The sequence below is a fragment of the Dendrobates tinctorius genome, unplaced genomic scaffold (assembly GCF_039654945.1).
Source record: "Dendrobates tinctorius isolate UK_male_01 unplaced genomic scaffold, ASM3965494v1 ptg000424l, whole genome shotgun sequence".
NCBI classification, from domain to species: Eukaryota; Metazoa; Chordata; class Amphibia; order Anura; family Dendrobatidae; genus Dendrobates; species Dendrobates tinctorius.
Window position 1 is genome coordinate 99,697 of NW_027362088.1, and position 23,451 is coordinate 123,147.

General features: G+C 45.8%; 2 protein-coding genes across 2 annotated transcripts in view; one reads left to right on the forward strand and one right to left on the reverse strand.

Annotated features, from left to right (window-relative positions):
* LOC141076766 (monocarboxylate transporter 13-like) overlaps nt 1-21,146 on the forward strand; it is a 115,355-nt gene extending 94,209 nt beyond the window's left edge. Inside the window, 6 exon segments of the mRNA XM_073564059.1 lie at nt 12,103-12,306; nt 12,585-12,728; nt 12,843-13,571; nt 20,686-20,922; nt 20,925-20,997; nt 20,999-21,146. Of these exon segments, the coding sequence (XP_073420160.1) occupies nt 12,103-12,306; nt 12,585-12,728; nt 12,843-13,571; nt 20,686-20,922; nt 20,925-20,997; nt 20,999-21,125 (1,514 nt within the window). The 3' untranslated portion in view covers nt 21,126-21,146.
* ACAP1 (ArfGAP with coiled-coil, ankyrin repeat and PH domains 1) overlaps nt 13,964-23,451 on the reverse strand; it is a 316,878-nt gene continuing 307,390 nt past the window's right edge. The window contains exon 22 of the mRNA XM_073564058.1: nt 13,964-21,292. Coding sequence (XP_073420159.1) covers nt 21,186-21,292 — 107 coding nt within the window. The 3' untranslated portion in view covers nt 13,964-21,185. The remainder of the gene's footprint in view (nt 21,293-23,451) is intronic.

Here is a 23,451-nt window from a genome sequence, read left to right on the forward strand (position 1 = left end):
GTAGAGCAGCAACCTGGGCCAGTCTTAATACATTCTGCAAGCACTACAAGCTTGATGTGTTAGCTGGTCAACAGACCGCATTCGTGAGAAAGGTTCTCCAGGCGGTAATCCCACCCTGAGGAGGTGCTTTGGTACTCTCCATGGTGCTGTCAGGTGGACGTCCTGGAAAATAGGCATTAGACCTACCGGTAATGATGTTTCCAGGAGTCCATCCTGACAGCACGGGTAGTTCCCTCCCGGTTGTGTTATACTACAATGTATTATGTTATGTCATATGCTGTAATATGATTGTTTCATTAAACTGTTACTAGCATCATCCACCTTATGGTACTTGTTAAATCACTGAGGGAGAGGGGGTGGGACATGACCTTTTAACCTCTCGTGTGCTTTCCTGTCCCTGTAAGGAGGAGGAGGACGTCCTCCATGGTGCTGTCAGGATGGACTCCTGGAAACATCATTACTGGTAGGTCTAATACCTATTTTTTTCACAAATAAACGCAAAAATTATCAACCTAAATTTACCACTAACATGAAGCCCAATATGTCACGAAAAAACCATCTCGGAATCGCTAGGATGCGTTGAAGCGTTCCTGAGTTATTACCTCATAAAGGGACACTGGTCAGAATTGCAAAAAATGGCCAGGTCATTAAGGTCAAAATAGGCTGGGTCATGAAGGGGTTAAAAACAGGGTGGCTCATCTTAAGGAGCTGAAACTCCTAAACCCTTCATCCAGTGTTAATGTGGACACCCTCCAGTGAAAGCGGAAAGTCTGAACTTCAACTGCAGCTGAATGGTTTTGTTTAGAATTCATTGTGGTAATGTCTAGAGCCAAAATTAGAAAAGTGTCTGTCCAAATATATATGGACCTAACTGTAGCTCCGGCCTGTCCAGCCAGATAGTACAGAGAAAAGTCTGGTAGCGCTGCCCCCCTTTTTAGGTCTTTGCAGGCAGCCTGAGTTTGGGCCTAGTTTTCCCCCGTATAAAGGACGTAATTTGGGAGTTCAGATTCGCAAAGAAGGACCTGGGCACCACCAGGCACTGTGCTGAAGAGAGTAGCTGAGCTTAGGGAGCAGTGTCATCTTGATTAAGTTAATGCGTCCGGCTACAGATAGCGGGAGTTTACTCCAAATTGTGAATTTAACTTTAACCATTTCAAGCAATGGATGCATGTTAAGCCACAAATCAAGCGTTCTGCTCTGAGATATATGGACACCCAGATATTTAAAACTGGGTACAATGGGAAATGAGGAGAGGGTCTCGTGGCATCAGGGCATGGGAGAGAAGGCATCAGGGCAGATTTCTCCCAATTTATATACAAGCCGGAATATTTACTGAATTCATTTATAGTGGCAATCAGCCGTGTCAGTGTTTCCTCTGCTCCGTCCATAAATATCACCGTATCATCAGCGTATAAGCCTATGGCGTCTACTCGACCCGCTATTTCTATGCCCTCAATAACAGGGGAAGATCTTATGCGAATTGCCAATGCCTCGATCACAAGAGCAAAAAGGGCCGGGGACAGGGGACACCCCTGACGGGTTCCCCTATGTAGTGAAAAGGACTCAGATATGGAGCTACTTACAAAGACACGGGCTTTGGGTTTCATATATAATAGACCCATTTTAGAAACCTGTCGCCAAATCCATATTTCTATAAACACACATAGAGGAAGGGCCACTCAAGGAAGTCAAAAGCCTTGGCCGCATCCAGCGATGCCAATGCCCATTTATTGTCTGGTACCAGAGAGCTATAATGGACCACCGATTGGACTTGTCTAATATTGATGGAAGTGCTCTTACCTGGCATAAAACCGGTTTGGTCAGGGTGTATAAGTTCCAGTATAATTGAGTTCAACCTGGTGGCCAAGATTTTCGTAAAAATCTTATAGTCCACATTTACTAATGATATGGGCCGATAAGATCCACAGTCTAAAGGGTCCTTCCCCTCCTTTTTAAGCACTTTTATATTAGCCTCGTAGAAGGACTCCAGCATAGGTCCCCCCTCCTCCAAATCCCCCGAAACACCATCAACAAAAGTGGCACTAATATCTCCCGGTATTTCCTGTATAGCTCGATGGGAAACCCATCCGGCCCAGGGGCCTTCCCAGAGGCCATGTCCCCTATAGCATTCTCTATCTCCTCCAAGGTGAATTCAGCGTCCATAAAGGCCCGCTGGGAAGGGATTAGTGTGGGAAATGTGATATCTGACAGGTAGTCTAGACACCCCTGACCATTAATGTCACTTTTAGAATCGTACAATGATCTTTAGTAATTGTGAATGCAGCTCAGTATTTCTTCAGTTGAGGATACCAAAGTGCCATCTAAGCTACGAATCTGTAATATTGTGTTAGTAGTGTTATGTTGACGCACCAAGTAGGCCAAGAATTTACTTGCCTGATTCCCCAACTCAAAGTAGGATTGGCAGGCAAAAAATAATTTACGCTTGGATTTAGTGTCTGTGTTGGGTGTATAACCTTTGAGCAGCCAACCACCCCACCCTATTGCCGCTAGTTTGATCAGATATGTATGCGGCCTTCGAATCTTTCAGTCGTTGCTCCATCTCATCATCCTCCCTCGATGTCACCTGCTTGATGTAAGAGATCGTAGAGGATAAGCAACTACTCAAATCTGCCTTAAGGGCATCCCAAAATAAATTAATATTCCGGGGTTCAGGGTGGGACGAGATGAAGCAATGCAACTGATCGAGCGTTCTATCGGGCGACTCCACCAACTTCAACCAGAAAGGGTTCAATTTCCATGTTATCCTATTATTTAGCGGTCCGTATTTAAGTTTAAGAACGACCGGACTATGATCTGAGGTCCCCCTACTGCCATGTTCTATATTATCCACCCACATTGCTAGTACGCTGGATCCAAATATATAGTCTATACGCGACAGGGAGCGCTTACTGGATGAATGGCAAGTATACTCCTTCGTCTCGGGGTGTCGCGTTCTCCATCGATCCAGCCATCCGCTACCCTCCATGAACTGTGACAGTTGGGATGTAGCTGGCGGGGGGTCTCTCCCTGTATCCCATCACCCAATCTCAGTCTATCAAGACGGTTATTCATGACCAGATTGAAATCCCCCATGCAGATGACATCTGCATCTGGATAGTTCAGGGCAAAACTCATCACCTTCTGGAGAATTGACATGTTAGCTGGGGGGGGGTTATAAATACACAAAATAACATATTTCCTAGAGTTAATTAGTGCATGTACAAATACAAAACACCCCTCAGGATCCCTCCAGGCCTCCCACCTAACGTCCCTATGTATCAGTAGCGAAACCCCCATTGAATAGCTGGTATGGAATGCATGAATAACCATTGTGCCCACAGTTTCTGCACGCACCGAGCTGTATCTCTGGTCAGGTGCGTCTCCACCAAGGCCACAATGTGAGGGCGATACTGCCTTATCTGTGAGAACACCTTAATTTTCTTCCGGGGGGTTTTAATACCCCTCACATTCCAGGTCATACATATTATTTCGTGTCTCCCCTTTCCTCATAGACTGTAAGCTTGCGAGCAGGGCCCTCACTCCTCTTGGTATCTGTTATGATCTATGTGATTATTGTTATGCTGTAATGTCTATTGTCTGTACAAATCCCCTCTGAAATGTAAAGTGCTGCGGAATATGTCGGCGCTATAGAAATTAAATTCAGAACGCATTTTTTGCTTCTCTGAATATGGTGCATATTACTGCCCGAGCAGAATTTAGAGACATCACATAGAGAGCAGGCCTGCCATTGGCTGCGACATCTGCCTGAATAACAATTAAAAATTAAAACTATTGGAAAGAAGAAAACAGATTAAGAACCTAACAATATAGGAGCAGAGTCCCACGCTCCTATCAAAAAGCAAACTAGGGGATACCATCACTGAACACAGTGTCCGGTATTGTTGGTAACTGGATACCTGCCGAGGAAGCCCCAACTAGGCCTTTAGTTGAAGGATTCAGGTTGGCAGCAAGTACATTAGGATTCCTTTGCAGGGGATCCCTTATAGGACCACAGCCACTCAGTCACCTCCGCTGGATCCGTGAAAAACACGGAGAAACCCCCGGGCCGGATAGATCATGAAGTACATAATGTTCCTCTCCCTGAGCGACTTCTTTATTTCGATGAATTGTGCCCGCTGTTTCTGAAGTTCCATGGAAAAATCCGGGAAAATCGAGTTCACAGCATTATCAAACTTGATGGGGTTTTTTTGCAGTGCGAGACCCAGAATGGTGTCTCTGTCTTTTACAGTTGAGGAGACGTGCCAGGAAAGGTCTAGGTGGGGCTCCCGGAGGAAGGGGTTTTGTAGGGACCCTGTGAGCCCTTTCAACAGCGAATACTGAAGAGAATTCATCTCCCAGAGAGGCCTTGAGCCATCGCTCCAGAAATTGCTCAGGATGCTGACCTTCTGAGCGTTCCGGCAGACCAATGACACGGATATTGTTCCGACACATTCTATTCTCCAGATCGTCCGCTTTCTGCTTCCAGGCATTCATAGAGGCTGCCACCTATAACTTGGGCTCCATAGATGTGATGGTGTCTTCTACCTGGGACACTCTTGTCTCCACTTCCGTAATGCGTCCCCTCATGGCCTGCATGTCTTGTCGGATTCGCCCCACCTCAGTGTAAACGTCCTCTATTTTCCCAGTCAGGGATGTCCTAGTTAGGGAGATGGCCTGCATCAGCTGTTCGGACGCCTGTTTGAGGGTCAGTTCTTCCTGCTCATTCTCCTCACCCCCAGAGAGATGATTTTTACGCGAACCCATAAGGGTTATTTCTGAGAGACCGCGCACCTTCAGCGGGGTCAGGTCTGGCAAACTTTTAATTTTTCTCCTGCTGATCCTTTAGATCGATTCATGATCAATGGCGGTGCGGCACAACAGGATGACTAGAGATGTATACTCTGGGGATTATTCCCCTCCAGTTATAAGCACGGCAGGGCTAGTGCTTATGGCCCGGGAGCAGCTCCCATGTAGGGGGGGGTCACATAAATTGGTGAGGGCGATGCCTGATGTTATGTCAATGAGGTTTACTGTGGCCGGAGGGGGGAGAAATCCGCAGCACCTGCAGTGACAGCCGTGGTGGGGGGGTGTAGAGGTCCCCACAATAATAGCGCCAACGGGTAGAGTGAGTCTATTGATGGGAGGAGGGGAACGCCGGGCCCAATTTTTCCAGGGCACTCACCGCATATCCCCTCAAGTCCTCAGGATGTGGGTCACCACCCGGTAACGTTGTAGCAAAGGAGGCTGGACGCTGCAGCTCTCACTGATGGAGCGCGTGTCTAAGATGGCCGCCGCGTCATGCAGGCCCCGTCGCCCTTTCCGCCCGCCTGCTCACGAGAGCCGTCCTGCGCCCTCCCGCGGGGGGGTCCCGGTGTCCATAGGTCCCGAGCGCCGCCGGGTATGACGTGATGACAAGGCCTCAGGTACAGGATAAAGCAGGATGTTTGGGAGCTTCCACAGCGTGCGTCCTCTCTTCTCGGCTGCATAGCCACGCCCCCCACTTCGTATATATTTGATGCTCGCACCTAATAGTAGGTCTAGTACGATATGCACCGATTGCTACACGCTGTATTCGGTACTTGATGTATAAATTTTATCTACAAGCTGTTTGTATACCTGTGCATTATCTGACACTAGTTTTTTATTATATTTCTTGTTTACTCTACATGTACTTGTATTCTCCATCCGGATAAAAGATTATTCTGATGAAGGTCCAATTTTGGACCGAAAACGTTCAATAACAGATTGTCTGGATGCAAATAAATGTATATTTCATTTTTTCACTACCTGAGTGCCAAGTTTTCTTCTACATACCTTAAATGGAAGAAGTTTGGGACCACAGAAGTCTTCCTAGACCTGGCCGTCCAGCCAAACTGAGCAATCGTGGGAGAAGAGCCTTGGTGAGAGAGGTAAAGAAGAACCCCAAGATCACCGTGGCTGAGCTCCACAGATGCAGTAGGCAGATGGGAGAAAAATCCTCAAAGTCAACTATCACTGCAGCCCTCCACCAGTCGGGCGTTTATGGCAGAGTGGCCTGACGGAAGCCTCTCCTCAGTGCCAGACATATGAAAGCCCGCATAGAGTTTACTAAAAACACATGAAAGACTCCCAGACTATGAGAAATAAGGTTCTCTGGTCTGATGAGATGAAGATAGAACTTTTTGGTGATAATTCTAAAGCGGTTTGTGTGGAGAAAACCAGGCGCTGCTCATCACCTGCCCAATACAATGCCAACAGTGAAACATGGTGGTGGCAGCATCATGCTATGGGGGTGTTTTTAAGCTGCAGGGACAGGACGACTGGTTGCAATTGAAGGAAACATGAACGCGGCCAAATACAGAAATCTCCTGGATGAAAATCTCTTCCAGAGTGCTCTGGACCTCAGACTTGGCCGAACAACAAGACAATGACCCTAAGCACGCAGCTAACATAACAAAGGAGTGGCTTCAGAAAAACTCTGACCATTCTTGACTGGCCCAGCCAGAGCCCTGACCTAAACCCAATGGAGCATCTCTGGAGAGATCTGAAAATGGCTGTCCACCAACGATCACCATCCAACCTGACGGAACTGGAGAGGATCTGCGAGGAAGAATGGCCGAGGATCCCCAAATCCAGGGGTGACAAACTCGTTGCATGATTCCAAAGAAGACTCATGGCTGTACCAGCTCAAAAGGTGCGTCTACTCAACACTGAGCAAAGGGGCTGAATACTTATGACCATGGGAAATTTCAGTTTTTATTTTTTAATAAATTTGCAAAAATTTCTGGTTTTTTTTTTTTTTTTTCAGTCAAGATGAAGGGGGGGGGGGTGCAGAGTGTACATTAACCCCTTTCCTACAATGGACGTAATATTCCGTCCATGTGACCCTGGACCTAAGTCCCATGGACGGAATATTACGTCATAGCGATCAGCGGCGCCCACGTGGTGAGCGCCGATGATCGCGGCCGGGTGTCAAGTGATTATCACAGCTGACACCCAGCACAATGTGTCAGGGGAGGTCACGGACCGCCCCCGACACATTAACCCCTTGCACACCGCAATCAAACACGATTGCGGTGTACCGGGGGTTAAAGGGAAGCATCGGCAGGGAGGGGGCTCCCTCCGTGCTTCCCTGAGACCCCCACATCAGCGCAGTGTGCAGCGCTGCTGCGGGGGACTCCTTCCCTACAGGTCCCCGGATCCAAGATGGCGACGGGGACCTTCGGGGGCCTGTAGGGAGCTCACTTCCTCACTGCCTGCAAAGCGCAGGCATGAGGAAGCCTTCGGCACTGCCTGTGACAGATCGCTGATCTGTCACAGTGATCTGTGATCAGCGATCTGTCACAGGACAGTTATGTCCCCCCTGGGACAATGTAATAAAGTTTAAAAAAAAAAAGTGTAAAAATAATTTTAAATCGCTAAATTAAAAAAAAAAATTCCCTAATAAATTCATTTTTTGGAAATAAAAAAAAAACAATAAAAGTACACATATTAGGTATCGTCGCGTCCATAACGATCCGCCCTATAAAACTGTCCCATTTGTTAACCCCTTTAGCCAACCCCTTAAAAAATAAAAAATGAAGCAAAAAATGCTTTATCATACCGCCGAACAAAAAGTGCAATAACGCGCGATCAAAAAGACGCATATAAATATCCATGGTACCCCTGAAAACGTCATCTTGTCCCGCAAAAAACGAGCCATCACACAGCATCATCAGCGAAAAAATAAAAAAGTTATAGCTCGCAGAATAATGCGATACAAAAATAATTTATTTTTTATATAAAATAGTTTTCATTGCATAAAACCGACAAAACATAAAAAGACATAAATGAGGTATCACTGTAACCGTACTGACATATTCCGTTTACAGTTTGCACACATTATCATCACTGTCCCCGATGGGACTCACAATCTAAATTCCCTATTAGTATGTCTTTAGAATGTGGGAGGAAACCAGAGTACCCGGAGGAAACCCATGCAAACACGGGGAGAACATACAAACTCCTTGCAGATGTTGTCCTTGGTGGGATTCGGACCCAGGACCCCAGCGCTGCAAGGCTGCAGCGCTAACCACTGAGCCACGTAAACGCACCCCCCAAAAGAAATTCATGAAATGCTGGTTTTTGTTCATTCTGCGTCCCAAAAATCGGAATGAAAAGCGATCAAAAGATGTCACGTGCCCGAAAATGGTATCAATAAAAACGTCAACGCGTCCCGCAAAAAATAAGACCTCACATGACTCTGTGGGTCAAAATACGGAAAAATTATAGCTCTCAATATGTGGTGATGCAAAAACTATTTTTACAATAAAAAGCGTCTTTTAGCGTGTGACAGCCGCCAAACATAAAAACCGCCATAAATAGTAAATCAAACCCCCCGTTATCACCCCCTTAGTGAGGGAAAAATAATAAAATAAAAAATGTATTTCCATTTTCCTGTTAGGGTTAGGGCTGAGATTAGGGTTAGGGGTGTGTTGGGGTTCGGGTTGGAGTTAGAATTGGGGGTTTCCACTGTTTGGGCACATCAGGGTTAGAGGTGTGTTGGGGTTCGGGTTGGAGTTAGAATTGGGGGTTTCCACTGTTTGGGCACATCAGGGTTAGGGGTGTGTTGGGGTTAGGGTTGGAGTTATAATTGGGGGTTTCCACTGTTTGGGCACATCAGGGGCTCTCCAAATGCAACATGGCGTCTGATCTCAATTCCAGCCAATTCTGAGTTGAAAAAGTCAAATGGTGCTCCTTCCCTTCCAAGCTCTGCCATGCGCCCAAACAGTGGTTTACCCTCACATGTAGGGTATCAGCCTACTCAGGACAAATTGCAAAACAACTTTTGGGGTCCAATTTCTCCTGTTACCCTTAGAAAAAAAAAATGGGGACAAAAATATCATTTTTGTGGAAAAAAAATGATTTTTTTTATTTTCACGCCCAGGCGTTATAAACTTCTGTGAAGCACTTGGGGGTTCAAAGTGCTCACCACACATCTAGATAAGTTCTGTGGGGGGTCTAGTTTCCAAAATGGGGTCACTTGTGGGGAGTTTCAATAGTTTAGGTACATCAGGGGCTCTCCAAACGCACATGACACCCGCAGACCAATCCATCAAAGTCTGCATTCCAAAACGTCACTCCTTCCCTTCCGAGCCCCGACGTGTGCCCATACAGTAGTTTTCTCCCACATATGGGGTGTCAGCGTACTCAGGACAAATTGCACAATAACTCTTACAGTCCAATTTCTCCTGTTACCATTGGTAAAATAAAAAAAATTGAACCTGAAGTATTTTTTTTGTGAAAAAAAGTTAAATGTTCATTTTTTTTTAATATTCAAAAAAATTCCTGTGAAGCACCTGAAGGGTTAATAAACTTCTTGAATGTGGTTTTTAGCACCTTAAGGGGTTCAGTTTTTAGAATGGTGTCACTTTTGGGTATTTTCTATCATATAGACCCCTCAAAGTGGCTTCAAATGTGATGTTGTCCGTAAAAATAAATTGTGTAAAAATGAGAAATCGCCGGTCAACTTTTAACCTTTATAACTTCCTAACAAAAAAAAATTTTGGTTCCAAAATTGTGCTGATGTAAAGTAAACATGTGGGAAATGTTATTTATTAAGTTTTTTGTGTGCCGTATCTCTGTGATTTAAGGGCATAAAAATTCAAAGTTGGAAAATTGCGAAATTTTAAATTTTTTTGCCAAATGTCCATTTTTTTCACAAATAAACGCAAGTTATATGAATGAAATTTTACCACTAACATGAAGTACAATATGTCACGAGAAAACAATGTCAGAATCACCGGGATCCATGGAAGCGTTTCAGAGTTATTACCTCATAAAGGGACAGTGGTCAGAATTGTAAAAATTGGCCCGGGAGTTAACGTGCAAACCACCCTTGGTAGTGAAGGGGTTAATGAGAAAAAAAACTAACTTTTTTGAATTTACCAAATGGCTGCAGCGAAATAGTGAAAAATTTAAATGGGTCTGAATACTTTCCGTATCCACTGTATGTATGTGTGTATACAGTATTTATGTTTGTATAATATATATATATATAGTTATAAATTCCATGCCTTGGAATCGGAGGTGTTTATACCATACGCTCACTCTGAGTTCCTTAATATCCGGCCTATTGGTGGAAGCAGCCGTGGCCTCGTCCATCAATCGTCAGCCAATTGCGTAATTGTCTTGACATATTGGAATGTTGTTCCCTGACATATTAGTGTTCTCCTTAACAAATTGGTACTACCTGGGAAATCTGCGTTATTTCCCTTGGTTCCTTGACAAATTGATGGCAGCGGTGACATCTGCCTGATCTCTCGGCTGTTCTTGACAGTGATCCCTGGGATCTGGGGGAAGGATGTGATCTGTGGGACTTCTGTGATTGATGTGATTTTTGTGCTCGATTCATTGCTGTGACTGCTGTGATTAGTGTGGCTACAGTGATCAGTTTGACTCAGGTGATTGGTGTGATCAGCCTAGTTCGTGTGATTGGGGAGCTTCCGGTGATTGTTGCGATTCCAGTAATCAACCTGGCTCCAGTGATTGGTGTGGTTCCAGTGATTAGCCTGGTTCTTGTGATTTGGTGTGGTCAGTGTCGCTCCTCTGATCACAATGGTTACATGAACAAGGCTGATCACACTAATCAATGTCGCTCCTGTGATTTGGTGTGATCAGCCTGGCTCCTGTGATTTGGTGTGATCAGCCTGGCTCTTGTGATTTGGTTTGATCAGCCTGGTTCTTGTGATTTGGTGTGATCATCGTGGGTTCTGTGATTTGGTGTGATCAGCCTGGTTCCTGTGATTTTGTGTGATCATCGTGGTTCCTGTGATTTGGTGTGATCAGCCTGGTTCCTGTAATTTGGTGTGATCATCGTTGTTCCTGTGATTTGGTGTGATCATCGTGGTTCCTGTGATTTGGTGTGATCATCGTGGTTCCTGTGATTTGGTGTGATCATCGTGGTTCCTGTGATTTGGTGTGATCATCGTGGTTCCTGTGATTTGGTGTGATCATCGTGGTTCCTGTGATTTGGTGTGATCATCGTGGCTCCTGTGATTTGGTGTGATCAGCCTGGTTCCTGTGATTTGGTGTGATCATCGTGGCTCCTGTGATTTGGTATGATCATCGTGGTTCCTGTGATTTGGTGTGATCATCGTGGCTCCTGTGATTTGGTGTGATCATCGTGGCTCCTGTGATTTGGTGTGATCATCGTGGTTCCTGTGATTTGGTGTGATCATCGTGGTTCCTGTGATTTGGTGTGATTATCGTGGTTCCTGTGATTTGGTGTGATCATCGTGGCTCCTGTGATTTGGTATGATCATCGTGGTTCCTGTGATTTGGTGTGATCAGCCTGGCTTCTGTGACTTGTGATCAGCCTGGTTCTTGTGATTTGGTGTGATCAGCCTGGCTTCTGTGACTTGTTGTGATCAGCCTGGTTCTTGTGAATTGGTGTGATCAGCCTGGCATCTGTGACTTGGTGTGATCAGCCTGGTTCCTGTGATTTGGTGTGATCATCGTGGCTCCTGTGATTTGGTGTGATCAGCCTGGCATCTGTGACTTGGTGTGATCAGCCTGGTTCTTGTGATTTGGTGTGATCATCGTGGGTTCTGTGATTTGGTATGATCAGCCTGGTTCTTGTGAATTGGTGTGATCAGCCTGGCATCTGTGACTTGGTGTGATCAGCCTGGTTCTTGTGACTTGGTGTGATCAGCCTGGTTCCTGTGATTTCGTGTGTTCATCGTAGTTCCTGTGATTTTGTGTGTTCATCGTAGTTCCTGTGATTTCGTGTGTTCATCGTAGTTCCTGTGATTTGGTGTGATCATCGTGATTCCTGTGATTGGTGAGCGAGCTGAGTAACGGGACATGTGCCAGGAGTGGGGTGAGATGCTGGAATCGTGGAAGGAGTGAGCAGAGTTGTTGGAGAACTAATTATGTTGTCATTTATTAATAATCCTTGTCTTCCACGATTACACCAGAGGTCCCCTGATATGAGAGCTCAGTAATGTATACTGGTATCTGTGCATGGTATAACGCTTGTCTACCTTCCTTTATACCCACACTTGGCTTTGGCTGTGAATGTTGCTGTCCTGTCCATCTTTCTGTTCTTTATTGATCTGATTTTTTTCTCTTTTTGCCTTCTAGTTTTAATGTCTTTCTTCTTTCCGAAAATGAGGGACACATGGGGCACCGTGCTACTCTTCTCCTGCTTCCTTCAGGCTGGCTTAGTATTTGGAACTCTCCGTTCCTTTGGGATATTTTTTCCGGAATTTGTGGAATATTTTGGCTCGCCAGCTGGAAGTGTCTCGTGGGTGACATCTTGTGCAGTTGCAGTTCAACAACTGATGAGTAAGTATAACCTATTCCATCCAAAATGGAACTGACTCTGAAATATGGGGTGTTGATTGAGAGCCCCACTAGAGACTGGTGGATTGTCTGTCCTAGTGGCAGTAAAATAGCTTGGATGCCAATCATCTTTGTGATATCCTTGCGGACAAGTATGCAGATGATCTCTCCTTTATCACCACTTGTAGGTGATGCTATACATGAATTCTGGCAGGAACCAGATTGCAGGACTGATCCCACACATGACCCTTGTCTGACTGGTGCTGTTCTCTTGTCTGCAGGTCCCCTGGGCTGTGCACTCGCCCTTCGGTTTGGATCTCGCCCTGTAGTCATCTTGGGAGGTTTCCTCTCATCTCTTGGCTTGTTTTTAGCCTCGTTATCCACTGAACTCTACCAACTTTACCTGAGCATCGGAGGCGTCTCGGGTAACCAGTCCTTTGTGAACCTTGACTTGTGGGGTGGCCAACATGACGGGAGAGTGGGCGGGCTGCTAAAATGTGATTAGGGCAGGGGATAACATTGTATCTGTCTTTCTGCAGGGCTTGGATGGGCGCTAATATTCTCACCGTCGATGGCCACTGTGACTTGCTACTTTTCACGTAGACGGTCTCTTGCTACTGGATTTGTGCTGACTGGTGTTGGGGTCTTCTCGTTTGCTCTGACACCTCTCCTGCAGTACCTTGTGGAAGAATACTCCTGGTCTGGGGCTATGCTTTTGCTGTCTGGAGTGGCTCTTCATTCTGTGCCATGCGGGGCTTTCCTCCAGACCTCCAGTGACTCCCCTTCTGATCGGTCCTTCCTCTGGGGATGGGAACTTCTTTGTGATTTGGCTTTCCTACGCTACTGCCTAGCCATAACCCTGATCAATGCTGCTTATTTTGTGCCTTTTGCTCATTTGGTTGCTCATATGCGGACAAAAGGCATTGGAGATCGCCCGGCTGCTTTTTTAATGTCTCTTGTCGGCATAGCAGATGTTGGTGGTCGCCTGTTTGCTGGCTGGTTGTCTGATCTCAGCCCAAAACATACACTACACCTGCTGAGCCTGTGGACAGGTCTTTCCGGTGTGATCCTTGGGCTGCTCCCCCTGGCAGGTACAGATGTAGAGATGGGTGCTGCTGCCATTGCATTTGGCTTATGTGCCGGGGCGCTGACTCCTGGAGTGTTCTCTGCCCTCCCGTGGGTCGTAGGGGCACAGAGGGTTCTTCCTGCTCTTGGACTGCTCCAGATGCTTGAGAGTGTGGGTGGACTCCTTGGACCTCCTATATCAGGTGAGTGACTCCGAACTGTGCTTGTGCCCCAATAGTATAGTGACAACCAGCACAAAAGTAATGATTAGAGCAAGAGCAAACAGTTGTCAGACCACCATGAAGAAGGTGGCACCAGTAGTGCAGGTAGAGCTGACCAACGGGACTTACCGAGGACCTGTCAGCAGGAGCCAGGTGCTGAAGTAAGACTTGGCTGTTATGCAGATTACATTTATTTCCTGAAGAAATCTGTGAACTCGCTCTTCAGTAATCACCCTTGAAGTCTTATACTAATGAGGCGCAGGGGGCTGAGGCTGCACATGGTCTTCTTAGGTCTTCTCCAGCCTGCAGATTTGCCTGCCTTGGTCTTTGACTGACAAATCACTGATTTTTAGCAAAGAAAAGTAAGTTCCACCTTTTTGAAATTTCAAAATTTATTAAAAGTACATTTCATATGACAAATAGAGAGCAACTCGTTTGCAATGCGTTCCGGTGGTCTTTAAGTAACAACAGATCTCACAAAATCTATATACAGGACTGGAGTCAATAAATGCGGCTGTACAGAGCACATGATGCAAGAGCATGCAATAAAGCAAAAAGAATGTGTAACCAAGGGACATGAAAGAAAAATGCAAAATTACTAATGAAACCTAATTTCTTTACGCATAGTAAGGCCTTTGGGGTGGCAGGTGCCCTGGTTGTATATCCAGAAGCCTCACGGGGTCAGAGGCATCTCCTGATATCAGGAGACACTCCTGACCTCGAGGTGGAGATGTCGTGAGACTCCCCTAATAGTGATTGTTCTCTACCCATCAATGATTTTCGGAGTCTAAGCTTCAATGTACAAGTTTCATTCATGTGTTTGCAGGAGTTTCAAATGGAGAACATCCCAAGGAAGCCACCATTCGGGCTCATACCCATTTGCGAGGAAAAAAACGGACGAGTGTCATGCAATTTCCTTGCGATTTTTTTTTTTTTTTTTTTTTTTTTTTCTTCTTCTTCCACGGAACATCCGAATGACATGCGTATGCAATCCATATGCAATGCCATGTTAACATAAGCTTTTACATACAACAGTTCTCTCTATGTAAAAACTCATGTTAAAATCGCATTGTAAAAAAAAACCAAAACTGTACGTTTAAAAAACAAATAATCCTCAAAAAAAAAAAATTATATATATCGTGACATCAGCGGTAGTCACTGAGGCTGCGCAGACTCCCTGCCTGACCCGCGGTGGACTGACAGCGTGGGAAAATGTTCAGAAACTTTCCCACGCTAATGAGTTCATCTCCGGTCAGGCGGGGAGGCTGCGCAGGCAGCTTCTCAGTCATTCCTCCGGGGTTTACAGCTGGGCCGGTCGCATTAGCACCGCTCCTGGTTGTAAACTATTTAACACCTTCAGGTGGATTGCAGCGTGGGACTTTACTGTATGGTGGACAGGTATGGGATATTGTGGCTTTTTTTATTTTGGATTTTTTACAGGAGAATGATGGCTTCGATTGGATTTGGAGATAAACACACATTTTTTCCATCTTTAATTATTTCATTAAAAGTCTTAATGTCTGTGTGGTTTTTTTAACCCTTTCAGACTAGTGGATTAATAATGGATAGGCCTCTTATTGACACCTCTCCACTATTAACCAGGCTTAATGTCACCTTTCATTAGCAAGATGACATTAACCCCTCATTACCCCATATGCTACCCTCTACAGGGCCTTTTCTGGGGTGGCTGGGGGCAGTTGTTTGTAGCCGGGGGGAGGGGCAATAACCATGGTCCCTCTCTAGGCTATTAATATCTGCCCCCAGTCACTGGCTTTCCCTCTCTGGCGGAGAAAATTGCGTGGGAGCCCACGCCAGTTTTTTCCGTGAAAAATTCTTTAATTTATTACCTACAGCTCCAATATTTTACACATACACTAGTAACATTATTACTTAGGGTCATATATAAATCTTGCGGATATGTCTCATATCCTGTCGGCTTCTGCAATGATTTTACAGAAGCCAACAAATGAATTAACGGCTTTTGTTCAATCTTTCCGTAATATGATATAGAGAGATATATGGTGTATGTGTATATATTATATATATATACACATATCTAAACAGAGATAGAGATATATATACAGTATATATATACACACATGTCAGTGACAAATACAATTAGTATAGTGTTGCTGTCTATAAATTATAGGCGGATCCCACACCATTTTGTTCCTTGAAATAATCATTTATTAAATAAATACATGTCCCTAATTTTGAACACTAGACTAATTGTATTTGTCACTGACATCTATAGCCGGACATGAATTGGTCATGGGTATCTATTACCTTTGATCGCAAATCCACTCCATACAAGAGATTGTCCAGAACTCCCACCGCCGATGTCAAAAGGACACTGTCACGGTATGTCTGGCTCTGCGTGACGCGACCCGACGATCGGTCGGTCACAAAACCACAAGACAGACAAGGGTGGAAACAATTTAAACGGTGGGCCCTATAATAGGGAGCGGGGAAGTGGACACCTCCTGCACTCTCCTAAGGAAAAGCCCTGAACTCTCTTCACGTTCCCTATACAGGTTCAACCTGTCGCCGACCAGGATACCTCTGTCCGTCACTTGCCCTACACCTATCCCTTACTAGGGAACTGGCAAGTGCGGACACTGGTCCTCACCGCTGTAGTAGTAAAACACCAGGGAAAATAACAGACAGGGAAAAACAAACAACACTTAGTTTGCTCTGCAGTCATGCCCCGGACCGCAGAGTAAGGCCCCCAAACACAGCTTCCAGCAGAAACACAAAGGCTCCAGATAAGCTGCAACAGCACTGCTCCAGATAGCTCCTCTTAGAAAGGTTGTTTAGAGAATGACCAATATTATCAAAGGGGGCTATAGCAGCTAAAGACCATTTATAGGAAGGAGGGGGGTCACTACCTGCTGACTAATTAAAACTGTAGTAACACCAGCAGCCACCAGAGGGGGAAAAACCCAGCAGCCGACCAACTACAGTTGTAGTAACACCAGCGGCCACCGGGGGCAAAAACTCATTAACCCCCGAGGGCCTGAAAGGAAAAAGGTTCATAAAAGAGAATCCAGACTCTGCCACAGATCCAATAATGGATCGTGACAGACACAATGATATTATCTCATTAAGGATTCTCTCTGGGTTCTTTCCAAAACGCAAATAGGTTATCTTAAAGTGGAACATCCTGTTCTACTGTTTCCCCTCCCCAATGAGACCCAATGCATTGGGTATAGGATCAGTCACTAACCACCTCTGCGACTGTAGAGTCTCCTTGCTCCAACTGTTATGTCAGAAAGCCCCAGGTTTTCTAGAAGAGTCCGGCGAAGTCTTGGAACAATTTGCTGACAATGTGGTGGGATGATGTCTCCTGCGTAAGGTGTGATGTCTCACCAACTACTTCAGTTCCCCATGACATTGCCATCAACGCGCTGGAATTTCATCTTACAGTACGGTGCCTATTCCTCAGATTTGTGGTCTATTATTTTTGTCACATTTTCTCACTATTTTTTCTACAATGCCGGGGAGTGCCAAGTATTCCCCTTCATTAGCGATTCTGGTAAAGTCATTTTTGGAGGAACGTTCTCTCTATTACATTGATAATCCATTTGTTCCGGAATTTGGTCAGTATCTCAATAGTAATCATCGTAACTTTCACATCAATTTCTCATTTTTAGACCTTAAACGAGAAGGCGAATCCTCATCCCATTGTTACATCGACTTTTTCTAGACCAATGTCAGGTAGCATCATTCTTCATGTCCAGAGTAGTCATCTCGGTGTAACAGGCCAGATTAACCCCCCCCACCCAGAATATCCCCGGGGTATATTCTGGCCCAGAGGGGTATAATCTGGCCTAGGCCACTTTAACCCTGGGTATATTCTGGCCCAGAGGGGTATAATCTGGCCTAGGCCACTTTAACCCCGGGTATATTCTGGCCCAGAGGGGTATAATCTGGCCTAGGCCACTTTAACCCTGGGTATATTCTGGCCCAGAGGGGTATAATCTGGCCTAGGCCACTTTAACCCCGGGTATATTCTGGCCCAGAGGGGTATAATCTGGCCTAGGCCACTTTAACCATGGGTATATTCTGGCCCAGAGGGGTATAATCTGGCCTAGGCCACTTTAACCATGGGTATATTCTGGCCCAGAGGGGTATAATCTGGCCTAGGCCACTTTAACCCCGGGTATATTTTGGCCCAGAGGGGTATAATCTGGCCTAGGCCACTTTAACCCCGGGTATATTCTGGGCGAGGGGTTAATCTGGCATGTTACACCGGGCACACAATGAAGCCATTCCAGTAAGAGAACTTGCACCCCAAGGAATTGGAATGATTGTAACAATTAAGTCCACAAATTGGATAATTCTTGTGATAAACCATGAAAACGGGGCGAAAGTTCCTGGATTGTGGATCGGGGGGGCCCTAACATGGTACAACAGAAGATCCTGCTGATCTTTGGATCCTCCAATGATGAGGATAAATCCAAGAACATGTTGATGCCTGCACTATCCTTACAATGTTGTCCTTGATTTAACCATATAAAATCCATCATTTTAGACCTTTTCCCGATTTTATCCAAAACGGGTCTGAGCTCCTAGGGCAGAATTCACAAGGTGAACACCACCAATCTTATAGTAGGGAAGGGGGGACTGTGAATGAACCTTAATTATAAATTATAAGGTAAAATATCACATTGTAAATGAAATTACCATACATCATAGAGATGTATATTGGATCACAGCTGGTTATTTTATAAGCACCCGTGTGATCTACTAGATCACAAGGGATTAGAACCCAGAGTTGTAGAGAATTAATGTGAAATGAAGTCCCAGTCACGGACCCGAGAATTAGGGTCTGGATTCCAGTTTCACCATTGTGCAGTAGAATATTGTACCGGTCTGATAACAACGTCATTATTATGAAAATGTATTTTTATTTTGTTTTTCTTTTGGCGATATGAAAGAAAACCTGTTACTTGGTTATACACATGGTTTTATTTGGTTTTCATTGCATACTGTTGCATCATGTGCTCTGTACAGCCACATGTATTGGCTCCAACTCTGTATATAGATTGTGTGAGATCTGCTGCTACTTGGCTCAGACAAAGGCCACCACACACCAATGAGACCATCAGAAGGATAAGGACATGGCTGAGGCCATTGGAAGGGCCAGCAGGGCTGAAGGGAGAACCGACACGTCAGGGAGGTAGATAGGAGGGGAAGGTCGTCGTTTTTCAGAGAAGTCACAGTACCTCGGGAGGCCAGGGAGGTCGACAAAGCTGACTGGAGGACTAAGAGCAGAGATGTCAGTAAGGTCATCAAGAAGGCTGTGAGGTCAATGAGGCAGACTGCAGGACAAAGACATCATAGAGGTAGAAGGGAAGTCACTGAGGTCAAGCGGAGGGCAGAGAGGTTGGCAACGGTGACCCAAAGACAGAGAGATTGAGGAGGCAGATGGAAGAGCAGATAGGTCATCAAGGCTGACCGGAGGAGAAATACATTAGGGAGGTCGGTGATTCCATGTCTGGAGGACAGACACTTTCACAAGGTTGTTAGAACTAGAGTAGAAAGCTCATATTTGGGGACACATGGGCTTCCCTTCTTACGTATGACCTTTCTTCCCATGAGGGCGTGCATAGATGTGTCCTGAGGGTCTCAAACTACAGAGAACAAAGGTCCCACATAAGAATGACAGTCCTAAAAATCCAGTCTTTATGTACAGTGGGGAAAATAATTATTGGTTATGCTGACGATTTTGGACGTTTTCCCACCTACAAAAAATGGAGAGGTCTGTAATAGTATTTGATAGAATTGGAAAACAGAACTTAATATTTGGCCCAGAATCCTTTGTATGCAATCACAGAGGACAGACATTTCCTGTAGTTATTGACCAAGTTTGCACACACAGCAGCAGGGATTTTGACCCCCTCCTCCATACAGATCTTCTCCAGATCTTTCAGGTTTCAAGGCTGTCGCTGGGCAACATTGAGTTTCAGCTTCGTCCAAAGATTTTCTATTGGGTTCAGGTCTGGAGACTGGCTAGGCCACTCCAGAACCTTGAAATGCTTCTTATAGAGCTACTCAGTTGCCCCGGCTGTGTGTTTTGGCTCATTGTCATGCTGGAAGACCCAGCCATGACCCATCTTCAATTCTCTTACTAAGGGAAAGAGGTTGTTGGCCAAAATCCTGCGATACATGAACCCATCCATCTTCCCTTTAATACGGTGCAGTCATCTTGTACCCTTTGCAGAAAAGCACCCTCAAACTACGATGTTTCCCCCAAGATGCTTCACGGTTGGGACGGTGTTCTTGGGGTCCTGCAAGGGGAACTTGTGTGCCCTGCAGAATTTTAATCCATGTCGGCATTGATTGTTACTAATGGTAATGTTTGACTGTGGTCCCACCTTTCTTCAGGTCATTGACCAGGTCCTCCTATGTAGTTCTGGGCTGATTCCTGACCTTTCTCAGATCATCCTTACCCCATGAGGCGAGATCTTGCATGGAGGACCAGACTGAGGAAGAATGACAGCCATCTTGTGTTTCTTCCATTTTCTAATAATTTTGCCAACAGTTGTTGCCTTCTCACCAAGCTGCATACCTATTGTCCTGTAGCCCATCATAACCTTGTGCAGCTCTACAATTTTATCCCTGGTGTCCCCAGACAGCTCTTTGGTCTTGGCAATGGTGGAGAGGTTGGAGTGAGTGTGATCGACCTTGTTACCTGTACACGTAAAAGACATCTGTCTACGCACTCAATCAGGTGCAATTAATACAGGTAATGAGTGCAGAGTAGGAGGCTTCTTACAGAAAACTATCAGGTCTGTGAGAGCAGAATTCTTGCTGGATGACCAAATACTTATTTCATGCAACAAAACGCAAATTATGTAACAATCCAGCAATGTGATTTTCTGGATTTTGTCTCACAGGTGAAGCGTACCTACGATAAAAATTACAGACCTCTCCATTCTTTGTAGACGGGAAAACCAGCAATATCGGCGGCGGATCAGATACTTGTATTCCCCACTGTAGCTGAGGGGGCTGGAGATGTGGCCGCAGTAGAGTCCGTGAGGTCACTGCTCTTTTCACGTTACGGAATAATGGAAGTGCTTATGTTTTACAGGTTGGCTGTGTGATCGGACTGGAGACTTCTCCATGTCTTTCCTTCTCTCTGGCGCCTTCTTGCTTCTTGGAGCTATCATCATCCTCACTCTGCCTGAAATCCGTTGCAGAAGTATTTGTAGCCAGGCACAGAGGACCTCCAGGACTATGAATGGCGACCCACCAGTTACAGATGGTGCAGCTCTGGCTAATGGCTACTGTGAGTGCCGAGTAGAGCATCTGCCGTCGGATAGTCCTGAGGCAGAGACTACCAAGCAGGGGCAGACGTGTCCTCGGAGCCTTGGCCACCACAGAAGGAAGGAACAGGACACAGCCAACAGCAGACATGAGGACAGGTATCATCAGGAGGCCGACCGGACACTGCTGGAATGTCAGTGCTCGTCCCCAGCGACATCACCGCCGCTCTCCTGCAGCATGGCGGCTCTATCATGGCCTCAATAAAATGTCTATTTATTAGTAAAATGCCTGACGCTCATTGCTCTCCGGCGGACCAGACCTCGGTCAGAGCGTGCTCAGTCTGGCGTCACAGCTACGCCGCGATAACTTCTCTGGAGCATCAGACGCCATCAGGGAGAAATCCCGAAATATATCCTGATAGGTCTCATCACCTGTATGGAGACATGAGAAGAATACGGAGGGTAAGGAGGGACGATGGCTCAGTGACAGAGGATTGGGCGATTACCATTTCTGCTACCTTGGCCTTAGGCATGTTTGTACTTAGGGTTTATTGATCAGGCCCATGCCACTCTATATAACTGGCACATCATGGGCATTTACACCGTGGTGGCAGGGTCCTTTACAGCAAGTGTTCATTGGGAGCGTTGGCGCCCAGTGCGGGTGAGCTCCAAACGTCTTGTATTTTGTGGCAGAATATTGCTGCACCAAAAAAAAACAATTTCAGATGCAGGAGTCCTAGTAACATAACAACATAGTTATTAAGGCTGAAGGAGACTTTAAGTCCATCTAGTTCACCCCATATCCTGTCCTAACTTGCCCTAACATGTTGATCCAGAGGAAGGCAAAAAAAACCCATGTGGCAAACAGTAAGCTTCACATTGGGGAAAAAAATTCCTTCCCGACTCCACATACGGCAATCAGACTAGCTCCCTGGATCAACGCAATATTAAGGAGACTAGTGTATATACCCTGTAATATTATACTTTCCAAGAAAGGCATCCAGTCCCTTCTTACATGTTAGTAGGGAATCACTCATTACAACATCATATGGCAGAGAGTTCCATAGTCTCACTGCTCTTACAGTAAAGAATCCGCGTCTGTGAGTATGCTTAAACCTTCTTTCCTCCAGACGTAGAGGATGCCCCCTTGTCCCCGTCACAGGTCTAAGAGTAAAAAGATCATTAGAAAGGTCTTTGTATTGTCCCCGCATATATTTATACATTGTAATAAGATCACCCCTAAGCCTTCGATTCTCCAAACTAAATAACCCCAAGTGTAATAACCTGTCTTGGTATTGCAGACCCCCTAGTTCCCTAATAACCTTGGTCGCTCTTCTCTGCACCCGCTCCAGTTCAGCTATGTCTTTCTTATACACCGGAGACCAGAACTGTACACAGTATTCTAAGTGTGGTCGCACTAGTGACTTATATAGAGGTAACATTATGTTCTCCTTGTGAGCATCTATGCCTCTTTTAATGCATCCCATTATTTTATTTGCCTTTGCAGCAGCTGCCTGACACTGGCCACTAAAATGTGAGTTTGTCGTCCACCCATACACCCAGGTCTTTGTCAGTGACAGTTTTGTCCAGTGTTTTACAATCAAGCACATACCGTATATATTCGTGTATAAGCCGACCCCCTAATTTTGCCACAAAAAACTGGGAAAACATATTGACTCACGTATAAGCCTAGGGTTAAATGGTGGTCCAAGAAGATGCTCCATAAATACCCCCCATAATATGCTGCTGCACAAGGGTTAATGCTGCCCCATAAATGCCCCCCATATGCTGCTGCTGCAATAGAAAAAAAAATGACATACTCGGCTCTCCGTCGCTGGGGGGCAGGTGCCGGTGTCCTGTGCCCCCGGCACCGGCGATATTTACCTGTCCCTGTTCCATTGCCATCCACCGCTCTGTCTCCCGGCTCTCTGCAGTGACGGCAGAGGGCGCGCAGTGATGGCAGAGGGCGCACACTGACTACGTCATCACGCCCTCTGCCGTCAAAGCAGGAGGACCCAGAGACACAGCGGTGCAGGGCTTGGAACGGGGACAGGTGAATATTACTCTGCCCCGTCATACCTCTCCTGGCACTTCTCTGCAGCCCCTGCTTCTCCTCTGCCGTCTGCTTCCTGCATTCAGATGGTCACGTGGTAGCGCTCATTAAATATGCGCATATTCATGAGTTTAATAAGCGGTACCACGTGACCGCTGAATGCAGACGGCAGAGGAAGAAGCAGAGGCTGCAGAGAAGTGCCAGGAGAGGCAAGTATGATCTGTGACACCCCCGCTCACCCCCGGTATATGACTCGCATATAAGCCGAGAGAGGGACTTTCAGCCCAAACAAATGGGCTGAAAATCTCGGCTTATACACCAGTATATACGGTAATTATACATCTTGTTCGTTCTACCCAAGTGCATGACCTTACATTTATCCCCATTAAAGCTAATTTGCCATTTAGCAGCCCAAGCTTCTACTTTACATAAATCCTCCTGTAATATAAAATTGTCCTCCTCTGTATTGATTACCCTGCAGAGTTTAGTGTCATCTGCAAATATGGAAATTCTACTCTCTATGCCCCCTACAAGGTCA